This window comes from Clinocottus analis, unplaced genomic scaffold (genome assembly GCF_023055335.1).
Source record: "Clinocottus analis isolate CAN_PGR_092001 unplaced genomic scaffold, fCliAna1.0.p SCAF_13, whole genome shotgun sequence".
NCBI classification, from domain to species: Eukaryota; Metazoa; Chordata; class Actinopteri; order Perciformes; family Cottidae; genus Clinocottus; species Clinocottus analis.
Genome location: NW_027175854.1, coordinates 5,964,530 through 5,978,568, shown reverse-complemented (window position 1 = coordinate 5,978,568; position 14,039 = coordinate 5,964,530). Strand labels below are relative to the sequence as shown.

At 42.3% G+C, this 14,039-nt stretch overlaps 1 protein-coding gene across 3 annotated transcripts in view; it reads left to right on the top strand.

Annotated features, from left to right (window-relative positions):
* LOC137783762 (matrix metalloproteinase-17-like) overlaps positions 1-12,260 on the top strand; it is a 57,535-nt gene extending 45,275 nt beyond the window's left edge. For all 3 annotated transcript variants that reach the window (XM_068574061.1, XM_068574063.1, XM_068574062.1), the window contains 5 exons: positions 602-704; positions 2,245-2,327; positions 3,076-3,228; positions 3,850-4,107; positions 10,411-12,260. In XM_068574061.1, coding sequence (XP_068430162.1) covers positions 602-704; positions 2,245-2,327; positions 3,076-3,228; positions 3,850-4,107; positions 10,411-10,736 — 923 coding nt within the window. In that variant the 3' untranslated portion in view covers positions 10,737-12,260. The remainder of the gene's footprint in view (positions 1-601; positions 705-2,244; positions 2,328-3,075; positions 3,229-3,849; positions 4,108-10,410) is intronic.
* The last annotated feature ends 1,779 nt before the right edge of the window (positions 12,261-14,039 follow it).

The following is a 14,039-nucleotide window of genomic DNA, read 5'->3' as shown; positions in this document are numbered from 1 at the left end:
CTGTTCATTTAAGTCTTGAAATTTGTGTCTTCCTCTTCTCTCCTAAGTGCTGTGAAGTCTCAGAGCGTGTAAAAACAACAACAGTGTGGACGCCATTGTATTAAAAGAATCTTCATTTTCTCCACTGACCATATCCCAAGAGCCTCTGCTGTTTCACGGACTAGTGTTTGAAACAACCGTTTGCTGGCGACAGCTCAGTCGACAAAAGCTACACAGGCCTTCTCATGCAGGAGGCAGCAATTGATCAGCTCTGTAGTAGAAGGTTATTGATTTTATGAAAACATGGATGCTTTAATTGTACCTCATGATGGCATGAGACCTTATCAAACCATTCACTCTGGGATAGATAGCAAATGGCAGTGTGAGGAAAGAGAATGGTGAACGTGGAAAGGAGTGCAATGAAGTGCATGAGTGAACAAACAAATAAAGCAAACACAAAACGGGGGAAATGGCATACATTGTGTGCAATGTTATAAAATGGTACAACATGGTAGCATTGCAAAGGAACGGGAGTAGAGGAAATAACCAAGAATCACAAGAATGTTGCTCTATTCTATATATTTTATATATTCATGTGAGTTGCCATTTGATGTCTTCCTAGGTGTCAGAGACTCGGTGTCCCACACAAACCGACCAGGCAACCCTTCCCAGACGGCTGAACCTCCTGTCCTGCTGGACCTTCCTGAAAACAGATCCACCCTCCTGTAAGTAGAAGAGGTGGACTCTTTCACATGCAACACAAAGCAATCTGGTACTATAGTGCATTCAAAGATCTAATTTGGCCACTTCAATAACCCGTCGGCATGTTACTGTTGTGCCGAGATCAAATGCAGTGATCTTGCTTCACAACAGCTGCAGCCTTGAATCCCATTCAACATGACACGGCTTGTGCTGCAGTGTCCAGATGAGTGCAGCGGAGAGGATAAAAACCGGGATGGCACAGTACCATTTTGGCACCAGAATCGACTCAGGACACATCTGATTAAAACCAGAAGTGCTGCTCTTTGGCAACTGAGGCCAGAAGACATATCAAAGTTGGAAATGCTCATAAACTTCCCCATATACTCTTTTTTTGTATTTACTATGTTGTTCCTTAACTAGGCATGTTTACACAGCCATAAAAAGTGTCTAATAAAATTAGGGCAATAATAGAAGTTCAACTTCTATTACACTCTCACTCGGCCTCACACAGGTAGTAGTCATTGCAGTGTAACTGTATTGCTCGTCATTATAGAGTTCCCTGTACCTCAGCGTAATTATAGTGTGATCGCTTTCTAATGTTCATGCCTTCTCTCTGCTTCCACTGAGAAATATTGTAATGAATCCTTAAAGGAATACTGAACCTTTATTGTAACAGAGAGTTTGTTGGTGCTTCATAGGAAGTCCTGATCTGCCAACAAAGCAAATTAGCAAAGAGGCCGAGAGTGAGCTTGGGAGCCTGCCCGTCTAATTAAGTAATTCCCTAAAGCAAGCTGGACCACTATCAGCATGTCGGTTTTTCAGATTATCAAGGATAATTTGGCTTAATTTTGTCCATTTATGTATGAGCAAACAGAAACTCACTCAGACACCCGAACCACCAAGCACTAACCTTAAAGTTGCCCCCGAGAGGTCCAGTGGAAGATCAAACATGAAAATGGCTTCATTCACAAGGTTGGTGCAATTTACATTAGTTCAAAACTACAGTAAACAGCAAGGCAGCAGCACTAAGCTAAAGAGCTAAACTAAACAGGCAGCGGTGCAATATTTAACATGAATCTTTTTCTCCCCACTTTTTGACTGCCATTGCCTTCATTAATCATTTTCTACTGACTCCATCAGGTCATGAGGCGTGAAAAAGCTGGATTAAGCCTGACAAGGGCTCCAATGCTGACCACTCTGCAGTGGTGTCGCGTTAATAGAGCTTTGAATAGAGACCTTTGTTGGTAATATAAGGCCTGGCAGGCTCCCACTCCCAGCACCGTGGTGCTAATGGCTTCGTCATTGGAAGGCCAGCCACGTCAGTGCTTTAAATCACTTAAAAACCGGCGTATAATCTACTCATCTACTCTCTGGTTTCTCTGGTTCATGGGTAGACACACCTGATGCAAAGTGAACAAGCATATACACACATTCATCAGAGCACATAAACATGATTGGCTGTGGTGTTCAAGCATTGAATGTGTCCGGCTTTACAAAAGTGTTTATTTCCACCCGCCCCTCCTTTCACATTCTTCATTCCTACTTTCTTCACATCTCTCTCAGGCTGGCTCGAGATGCCCCAGACAGATGCAGCAGTCACTTTGATGCAGTGGCCCAGATACGAGGGGAGGCCTTCTTTTTCAAAGGTACCGAGTCACAAAGGGAGAAAGACAGACGCAAAGCTACAGAGCTGCTTGAGAAAAATAAAAAAATTAGCTAATTGAGCTGAAATAAAAGCAAATTTAAAAAGGAGAGGGAAGAAGAGGATGAGAGAGTGGGGTAGATGCAGACCGCCGACTGAGCCAGTTGAGCCCTGCTGAGAGGCTGCAGTCCAAAAATTACATCACTCTTTCATGCTTGGCCTGTAGAGGAATGACCGCAAGTCTCCCACTGACAACGGAGACAGGAAACCGACTCGCACACCTTCATATGCAGAAGCGTTAGCAAAGTACGCTGAACTTTAACTGACAGATTTCAAACGGTTTCAACCTTTTTGACATTAAGATGACATTAGAAGTTTGATGAATGGTCATTACGATCATGTCGCCTTTTGAATGTTATTTTTTCAGATGTCTGAATTGATCAAGGTGTAGATTTTGCGAGCAGTTCTTCAAGGTCTATATATTAAATTTTGGTTATTGTCTGAAGCACAGGATTGTGTTTTTTCAAAGAAAGTGTTTTCAGTCAGCATTGGAGCTCTTCTAAAATGTCTACATGAGTAGACTGCAATACACAAACTGCAGAGGAAACAACTAATGCATGGTGATTCAAATTGATAATACATTAATTAACTTCTTCAGTCAAACAACAAAAAAAACAATAATAACGGCCACCACACCCGTAATTATTTGTCAGCATCCGAAATATTGCAGTGAACTGTTTTGTTCCCCACAGGGAGGTACTTTTGGCGACTGACGAGAGAGAAGCACCTGGTGTCTCTGCGTCCGGCTCAGATCAACCGCTTCTGGAGGGGCCTCCCCACCAATCTGGACAGTGTGGATGCTGTATATGAGAGGCCAGGGGATCACAAAATAGTCTTTTTCAAAGGTACAGAACCAAAAACAAGCTCAAATCTTGGAATAAGTCTTTGAAATGTACTTCAAGTTGGTCTGGTTCAATAGTATCAGTGAGCATCGGTAATCACAGGATGGAATTGTCTTCTTTCTTCTCTTTGTCAAAGTAAATAGTAAGAAAAAGAAGAAAAAAAAAGAAAAAAGCTTTTTTTTTCCTTCTTTTTTGTCTTTTGATGATTTGCAGACTTTTTCGAATATGATTCATCCACACTATAATACGTCCTGATTAAAGAGACACCTTTGTCACAGAGACTTTGAAGCATGTTTTATCTCACTATGTGAAAGAGAGAAAGAAAAGATGTAAATTTTCTGTAAAAAAGAAGAAAAAAAAACAAGGGCAGAAACAAGGGCATGTTTCAGTTTTGATAGAAAATGTATAACAGCTTTCCTGGCAGAGAACGCTTTCCCTTGGCACCGTAGCAAAACGTACGTGTGAATCTTTCCTCATTTCATCAGCGTGAACTTAACATATTGTTCGGGTCTCTCATTTTTTCATATGTATCATCTCAAGTGCATTTACTGTCTGCCGTGTGTGATGTGAAAAACTACAGATTGTGAGATTGATGTTCTGCCCACCCTCCACCCCCTTCTTCAGGTCTGAAGTACTGGGTATTTAAAGACAATAACGTGGAGGAGGGCTACCCTCGACCAATCAGTGACTTTGGCCTGCCCTTGGAAGGAGTGGATGCAGCCTTTGTGTGGTTGCACAACGGCAAAACTTACTTCTTCAAGGACAGCCACTACTGGCGCTACGATGACCACCTGAGGCGTATGGACCAGGGCTACCCCAAAGACAGCACGCTCTGGAAGGGGCTGCCGACACAACTGGATGACGCCATGAGGTGGACTGATGGTGAGTGACCTTAAAGACGCTTTCTTCTTACGTCAGTTTCAAAGACTCAAAAAACACACCCAAATGACATTTGATCCTCATCCAGTTGTATTCCTCCTCCCGAACACCTGGTAATTCCTGGCATTTTAGAAGATTTAGTCCCTCAAGAGTGGTCTGGTTCTATTTTCCCGTAAAGGGTCATGCACAGGACTTGAAGAAAGGCAGTCGTTGACTTTTGGGTCCGTTGTGCACTTCAACTTGTCACATCGAGTAAAACCAGTCACGCTCCAAAGGAATGTAATTTGACCCCCTGTGCACAAGGTCCATGATCACATTTTTTGCCACGAACCAAAGTTGACAAGACAAAAGGTGTGAATTGAGGTAAGCTTTGCTTTTGGGGCTTAAGGCAACAAGTGTGGTGCTTATCAGATTGTCTGAGCCACCCCATTACAACAGTGGATATGAGCGGCTCTCCTTCAGGCGTGGTTGGATGACAGGTCACGTCACCTAAAGTGTGCTCACGATCTCAACCTCCTTTACTTGAGTTTCTACGGTGCTCCTTCCTGTGCTGAAAGTAAAGCAAGTAAACTAAAATTAGATTCATATGACAGCTTTCTTTCAAATGTTACACAGTGCTTTACAACTAAACGCAATCCAGACAGATAGCTATGATACTATATCCCAACATTGTAAAATACCACAAACGTAGATGTCTTAATTTGTCTTTCTGTTTCTATAACGGAAAAAATGAAAGCTTTCCAGAAGCACTTCAAATTAATTTGTGTGTGATAATAAAGCTGAGTTGCTACTTTTGCAATTTTCCACAAATAAACAATCAAAAACATATCCCCAAACATAATCTATTACAGTAAAAAAGGGGGGGAAATGAAACCAGTGCTGTATTTTGACCTCTTCTGTCATTAGTAAGGTATAAATGATGAATCACCACAGTCTGTTTCTTCCAGCAATAACTGATTACATTTCTCAGAGAGAAATAGAGTTGTAACACTCCACCAGAGCGTCAGACCACTGGTAGTTCTGGTATCTGCTGGTGCCAAAGGCAAGACTGTGCAATATCCTTCTTCGGGGAAATCCTCAACGACGAATGAATTACAAGAGATATATGAGATGAGGATCGAACAATTATGCAAGTTAGCAAACATGCAGCCTCAAGTCTTGGATGAAGTTTTACAATCACATTAGAATTCTGAGACAACTTTCCAGGTGCAGCAAAAAGCTGAAACAGTTGGAACAACTTAAATGTGTCTTTTTAGTCATGCTAATATTGTGGATGAGTGTTCTTGGTCTCTGGAGGGTGAATGCCACTGACTGTTTCTTAACTTCCTCCCGCACCACGCTGAGGTTAAAATGTGAGATTTTTTTGTAATACACACATTCAATAATTGTAATATTTTACTTGATAATACCTTGATTACTTGCAAAACTTAGGAATGTACTACTAATTAGTAAATGTTATCATGCTAACCTTCTAAACTTCCTTCTAAACATTGGCTTGCTAGCAGTATGATTGCGAGAATGTTAGCATGTTGACATAAACAGGTATGTTTATGCTCCGTGCACCCTTGCTGTGCCGCTAGCATAGCATAGCATAGCAATGGTGCTATTGTCATGACATTGCATTATATTGATGTTTGTAGGGAATACAGGGTTTAACACCTCATACTCATCTGAATACAGAACATTCTTACCGCACCTTGAAAGTACGTTGAATTGAAATGTTATGTATTCATTAGTTTAATCAAATTCTATGTCTCGTAGGTATTGTGTGTTATTTGGACTGAGCACACATGGTCGGTTCTAGCCAACAGTCTGCTTCACATTCACAGAGAAGAACGTGTTCAAACCTTGGAGGCCGCCCAGTGTAATCACACTGATCAGCTCCACTGTAGCAGCTGAGTGTCAAGGTTATAACGCCGGCTTCCATCAAAACACCACAGTCACCCACACTATTTTGCGAGAAACTTTCCTGCAACATTTTTGTTTTTCTGTTCGGCTTGTGTGCGTATTACGCTTAAAATGATGCAAGGGCATTTTTCTATGAAACAAAATACACCCAAAAAGCAGCCACAGAGTCCTTTTGAGGCTACTCTCAGTGGGAGCTCTAAATGTCCCTAATCCCCCCTGCAGTATGTTAGTACAAGGAAGCTCCTTCGCTGTCAGGTGTTTAGTGGTCTGTGTTCTGTCTTTGGTCTCACTCCCAGCTCTTTGATGTGTATGAGATGAGGCCAATCGCACAGTCCCGACTCTTCACCCCCCGACTCTTCACCCGCGGCCATTAATACCACAGAGCCTAGGAAGGGTAAACTTGGAAACTTACACGCACAAGCGCACATAGACAGACCATGGGGCATGGAAACTGGAGCCACATCAAAGCCTGCTCTGTTTGTTTCACCAGCTCAAGATACATAGAGAGAAAACACAGGCAAGAAAAGAGTGATGATCTGGCAGCAAGAAGGAGAGAGGAGATACGGTGACACCTCGTTACCAAAATAGTAATGGTAACAACCAAAGCTGCTGGCACCAGAACGGCAACCAGGAATAGTTTTGCCATTTAGTCATAGTGAGAGCATGAATATTATATTTAATATAGAGGAAGTTCTAATAAACTAGTCAGCATCCATCATTTTAGTAGCGTGTCATTAGTAAAGTCAAAGTTACAACCGCTGTTCCCAGGATGTCAGAATGTTTTTCAAGTAATGATTTTGGAATCAAACAATTTAATCACGGGCAACTTTGTAGCCAAAAGCTACTTGTTGCACACAACACACTAGTTCCAGTTGGAAACAAAAAATACAACATAAGCAAGATTTTTTTTTTTAAACAAGATATGAAATTATTATATAAAAGTAAATTATACTGGCAATGGCAAATTCAAGGAATCCATAGCTTTGCTATGTAGAGTTATTACTGAGTCTTATTACTGAGTGACCTCAGTATGACCTCAGGGTTCTATGCTCTGAACTCAGGGTTCTATGCTCTAACCTTAGGGTTCTATGCTGTGTCTCAGGGTTCTATGCTCTGATCTCAGGGTTCTATGCTCTAACCTTAGGGTTCTATGCTCTGATCTCAGGGTTCTTTGCTCTGATCTCAGGGTTCTGTGCTCTGATCTCAGGGTTCTTTGCTCTGATCTCAGGGTTCTATGCTGGTTTCAGGGTTCTGGTGTGTGATCTTTTCATGTGATTTCTTGACAAGAAGATATACAATAACACCTGCCTTTTTTTTTTTACTTCTGATGTTTCAGTCTTGAATGAATCAAACTTTCCTTTTTGTACAATGATGAAAAACTCTGTGAGGTCCAAAGTAAAAGAAAGAGCCCGCTGTTTGTTCAGCCATTGATTTTCCTCAGTCAAAAAATCTGAAGTAAAACTGTATTCTCAAGCTGTTCAGGTGTTATTATCCAGGGGTGGGCGAGCTTTCAGATGTGTTCACCGCTTTGTACAGCTAGGACTTTTAGTCTTTGGGGAAAAAGAAGAATTCTGGCATAGTGGCATTCAGGCCTATGGGATTGGACTTCTAATAATAGTGATGGATGGATAAGGAGAGTGACTTTGTGAGTGTGATTATTCTTGTGTTCGTGTCTTTGCGAGGATAAAGTTCAGCTCTAGACTTGGTGGATGAGGACATTTTTGGAAAGTGAGGCTTTAATAAATCCTCATTGCAAAGGGCCTCAGAGCTATTTTGGAACTTGTTTTATGGTTCAGGTAGGAATGAGAAAGATGAATTCTCAGAAGGTTAGAGGTATGATGAGTGTGTCTGTGCAATGTAGAGCCAGGTTGAATATATCTCGTGGTTATGCACAGCAAATGAACCCTACTGGGTTCTGTGAGCCTTCACCTCCTTGAAAACCTTCCAGAAAAGTGCTACAATAAGCACAACTCTTGCTCACCTTACCTTGTACATTTTATGTTTTTTGTTTTTTTTTACTCATAGCCATGATGAACAACAAAACTGCATCACTCACAAGAAATGAAGGTTTCTTTTAGTTTTTTCAAGGTTCAGTTGCTGGGTTTTCTTAAACATGCAGGCCAGAGAACTCTCCAGAAGAAAACATATTTAGCCTTTATTTGGAAGATCAGAGATTCTTTCTGCCAACTGTTTGGCATCAAGGGCAAAGCATGGGAAAATAAATGTAAAGGAGTTCTCAGTCTTCTACGTAGCCATGCCTGGCAATACATTTCTGCAAGATCAAATGTGCATTATTCCTTTCATTTAACACAAAAATGATGCGCTAACGTAATGCTTGAGTTACATGATTTAGTCAATATTCCACTCGCGGTGCAAGAAAGTGAATGCTTTAATCAGTCAGTCTTTTATGACTATTTTCTTTCATCCCATTGTCTCACTGAATAAAAAGGCTCATGGCTGCGTGATATTACAGGCTCACCGATTATAAATACATTTTATTAGACAAGAATTATTATTTAAACCCAAAGAACATTTACTCCACCGTTAAAGGTGAGCTCCCAAGGTCATCAGCGACAAGGGAACATTGTTCACTTTGCTCAAGCTCCTTCACTTGTTTATCTTTGGCCGCGTATTTATTTCAATCACCAGTTGAGAAATTGGATAAGCCATGATACTATCACCTGTTTACTTCTCTCCTCTTGTTTGTCTTTGTCAACAGCCTTGTTGGAGGTGATGGCCTTGCTGATAACACATTGTTTCTCAGAGTCCCACATAAAGGTCCCAAATAAGCAAATGTACAAATAATAGTCACATTTTTACACTCAAATCATATTTTATATTTGAAATCGCAAAAAAGAGCATGTGGCAAAAATATTGCCATCTATTTTCTGAACCGGTTTGTGATGAATCCTTTTGGAGGCTTTGTTCCCACGAACCAGTATTTTCATTCGATATTTCGAAAACAATAATTACTTTAAGTGACAGGACAGGCACAGTAAGGGGGCGTGTCAGTAACGATCAACTGACGCAGTGCAATTATGCCGTCAACAATGTCCAACAATGTTGCTGTTGCCTGCGCTGCAACAAAGAGCCCCCAAAATGACATTAACTCTTTTTATGTATTTGGCTAGTTTAAAGGATTATTTGTAAAAAAAATGCACATTAATACTAACATAATGCAATAAAAAAATGATTATTCTGATAACCAAGTCCATGAAACATTAAAACAAAAAGACACCTTCTCACTAGATTAAGGATCGTTTATGCACGCTCTTGCTGGTGTTCAATTATCCAGTTTCTCCTGATGTGGGTGCGTAAGCTTGCAGCTTTCTTACCAGCAAAGTTCTCGCTTACAGCATCCAAGTAAACACAGGATGCATCTGGCACCTTAATTCAATTTGGTCCACTCCCTCGTTGGATCGCCACCGTTCCACAATATCTAACTGCAACCAAATAATGAAAGCTTGTGACAACACCTGGTGAATGGTAACAATGATGTTTTCATCTGGAGGTAATAGAGCCGACAGTACCATCTGCACAGCAAGTACATCAACGGCTTGTCAGGTTGTTGGTTTTAGTTTTGAAGACTGTGTCAATGCCCTAAGAGCTCTATTATATGTATTAGATGTAAGTGTGAATAGAATGTCTCTTTGCTGAGTGATGTAATGCTTTTCTGTTTCCATCTTTTCTAGTCCCCTCCTGTTAGAAACGTGTCCCACTCTGTCTTGCGCTGGTACCTTGTGGTATGTCAACAACAGTGTGAAGCTGTTGAGCATACACACTGTGCATCCTGGATCACTGATTCATGAAATCAAGGCCTTTGATGTTTTATGTTGTTGGGACTTTACCGTGTGGCTAAAACAAAAGAAGAGGCCTACCTGGCATTTCAAAAGCGCAAAGTGGTTAAACCGCACCAATCCCCGTCAGGCGTCAAAATCTCACCTCTGTGTTAGATTTGGGTCAAACCAAACTCTGGCGCCTCATTGGATGAGGTCACGGGACGTCCCTGTGACACAGCCATGATGTCACCAAGGCTATGTATGTGGAATAGGACTTCCACTATTGATATGACTGAGTGAACACCAATTTTGAGACTTTATCTACAGTTTGGTGATTGGTCTCTGAACCCAGGGTGGTGCCCCGTTACTGTTAACATATGTTAGTAATCATATTAATATTAATACTTGTATTGATATAAGATATTTAGTTTTCAGGCTTGCTAATAAGCAAGCACGCTCCTGCCGGATCCCATCAATGTGTTCTCTGCTTGAGGTGTACTCTACATCAAAAACAATTATGCACCGTGGGTGAATACTAAAGCACATAGTCTTGTCTTCCGTTCTTAAACCAACCTGTCTTTATCTCTCGCTCTCTCTCCCTCTCTCTCTCTCTCTGAAGGCTCATCCTATTTCTTCAAGGGGAAGGACTACTGGCGAGTGCCGAGCAGCGACATGGAGGCGGAGGCCGGATACCCCCGCCTCATCGCTAAAGACTGGCTGCTGTGCACCGAGATGCAGTCGGACTCTCCGGACGCAGAACCCAAAAACACGGAGACGAGAGTCAACGTGCGCCGTCAGCCGGACCACGCGGAGAACGGGTACGAGGTGTGCTCCTGCACCTCCGACTCCGCCTCGCCTTTAGGAGCGCGGCCCTCCCCGTCCGCCCTGTGGCTGCTGCCGCCTCTCTGGACGCTCTCGCTGGCCCTCCGCTCGGAGCCGCTATGATGCCAAAGCGTGGGGCAAAGCTCCCAAGCTGATGGCTGAAGGGCCAGTAGCCGGCTCAGTGGAAGCCTTTTCTTACAATATCATTGGTATCCTTTTTGTTATTTATTTTGCAGGTCATTTGGTGGACACTGCCAGCTTTAGTAGTCACCCGAAGAGGCATCAACCCACACATGCTTTACAAAGTGTTTTCTTGAATCGTCAAACTGCCTCATACGTGGAAGGGCAAATACTGCAAGTTAGAGAAATGTATTGCAAATGCACTCAGTGTAATTATTGATCTTCATGTGCAGCAGATCTACAGCTTCTATACCTCTTATACAGATAAGATAAAGGTATCCTGGGTCTTAGGCAGGCGCAAAGGTGAACAGCAAACACACACACACACACACACACACACTGTTGCCTATTTTATGAAATTACAGGAGATGCGTTATCACAAGGTACAGTTTACCAAGTTCAAAACTGTCAAAACATTGTTAGCAGTTTTGTATGACGCTGTTATTTCCTTCTGCGGTGCACTTGCCCCGTGAATAGTATGAATAATAATGAAGTTCATCTTGAATTTTGAAAATTACCCCAAAACCTATGCCCACACACCTTGAGTAGTAACGAGCCATGTAGGTGGTTTCATTATTATGTCATAGTTTCTGCCGACACCTCGATACAGTGGAGGAGAAAGCAGTTGATGTGTGCAGTTCAACACTGCAAAGATCCATTTGGGAAAAAAGTCCACAGTGTGTCTCACACCTGTCAGCGTTACTCCGGATGATCCGCACAGAACTCGTTGCGATTCATTTACTCCTTTTGAAAGTAGTTTAAAACTAAGTTAGGCAGTAATGGCGACACTTGAATTTGAAGTTGCAGAAGTAAGGGTGGTTTACTTTGCCATGTGCGCCGCAGACATTCGATCTGCAAACTGTTTACTGCCAGAGCCTCGAGGATGGACTGATGTGTAGGTGGATGGACTCTGTCGCCACCAGTTTCTCTTTCTCAACTGTACTCTGGAGTGAGGAGCTGCCGCTCGTGTACGCATTCCCAATGGTTTCATCATTTCCACCTCTGGTTCAGAAGCATTCCCTGCTCTTGGTTTAGTTGTCTCTTTTGTATCAAATCCAGATGAAATACTATTCCTGTTTATTTAGCATTGCTTCAATCAGGCCATAGTTTATAGAGACTTGTTTTTGGACCGTTGGACCATGTATCACCGCGAGCTTCTGCCGCATAAGTCACAACTTTGTCCCCGGATTTATTCTTGCTGTAAAGATATATTTACCTATAGACGGATATATTTGAGTTGAAGGGTTCTGCACTTATTGCATAACCGAGTGGACTGTGTATATTTTAAGCTGTGTTTTATAATGTAAAATATTTTTTTAGGAAAAATTAAAAAGAAAAACATCTGAATGACTTCATTGCCCGGTCACATTAAGACTATTTGGAGTGCTCGATGTTGTGTTTGTGTGAGTGTGTAATTAGCATCACGGAGAAGGAGCCGGCCCCGAAGACAGATGAAGGCAACACGGCAGCTTGCAGACACCGACTGGGAGCTGCTCTCCATCCCTCTGATGTTCTGCATGTCTCCACTTGTGATGGCCACTGCTGCTCATCAGGAATGCAAAACACAACATGTCAATCGCATGCCGCACACTCGCTGGCAGCGTGTACAGTGTACCTTTTGTGTTTCCGAATCCCCCCAAAATTCAGCCGCTCAGATACCTTTTAACTCACAGATCAGAGAAGTTAAGAGGACGTCAGCCTCGACGTGCACGTGATGAATGTAATATGTGCATCCTCAGCAAAAAACCCCACTCTCCTTTACTGCAATATCTGACGTTTCATTTTTGACTGATGTTCGACTCTATTGCAGGACATTACAAGGGGAATATGGAAGGAAAAAAAAAACCGATAGATTAAATTACAGGTGTGGTTTTTAGAGACTGTGCAGAGGAGGTTGCAGTATTTTTCTCCACTGAGTAGTTCGTGCCTTCTCAGTCTTCTCAGTCTGCAGGCACAACCTCTGCCTCTCTGAGAGTCCGTCAGTAGCTTTTTTTTATGCCTTAAAGGGGAAGCCTGGGGCCGTTTCTGTCTGCAAACCGCCCACCGCTGCTCGTTACGCTTATTACCGTCAGCCACGCGTTTTTTATCGCCTCTTCTTTACTCTCATGTGGATCTCAACAGCTATACAGGAACACAAATATTGTTTCGAAAGATTGAACACATACAACTGATACTGTGCCCTAAGACGGACACACACACACACACACACACACACACACACACACACACACACACTTGCAAACGCACGATGAACACCACACATTGACACCTTTTAGTTACAGTTACATCACACACCTAGCGTGCTAATCATGCAGAGGAGCAAACCCAGTGTGTGCATGTCTAAGCAGTTGTTGTGTTGAGGTTCATTCGAGCCAAAAGCTGTAAAATAAAGCCTCACCTAAATAATGCAGACCCGAAAACGCAGTTCGGTTTTCAGATAAAACTAAGTTTAAAAGTTAAAAAAAGTCACTCAGTCGTCATTTCTGCCAAAGGCAGCAGTTTTCCTTCCGTGCTCTTGACACGCTCGAGTGATATTAATTAAGTGGTGTGTCTCAGCAGCCACCAGGAGAGCACCTGCACCCACAGGCAAACGTCGCAGGGATGGGTCACTTTCTCGCGGCACTTCCTGTTTGGTAAGACACCATTAACGGCACAATTAGATGTGGTTGATTTCGTAATACCGGAATGTTATTGTCAATAGAAAACCTTTCATTTCCAAACTACTGTTTCACTGAATATTCAAAAAGAGTGTCATCATCCACAGAGCTTCTCCTCCAGTTGCCCCATGGCCCTCTCGCTGCTCACTGAGTCTCCAGATGGGCCGGGCAGAACCAATCCATCACTCCGTAACTAAAATATTCAAGAGTTGAGGAGCTGCTCGCAAAGCTGAGGAATTGCACTGGGGTTGTGTAGTGCGAGAGGAGAAACAAATGTACAGGAAGTGCCGGATTAATAGACAGACGCAGGGTTAGACACAGGCACACTGATAATGGAGGAACTGTCAGCCTGAGAACCAACACACACTGAAAAAGACAAACAGATTTAGAAATAGAAAAACAATGTCATCTCCAGAGAGACAGTAGCAAAGATAAAGAAGCAATTTAGCGGTAAGTACGTAATCCACAGAGGAGATAGGAAACGTTTCCTCACAGTTGTTGCTAATACGGTTTGTTAAAGGACAATTCTGTTTATTACAAGGGCCTTTTTTTTGAATAGTTTGGACCATAATTTCTATCAGTTATGATA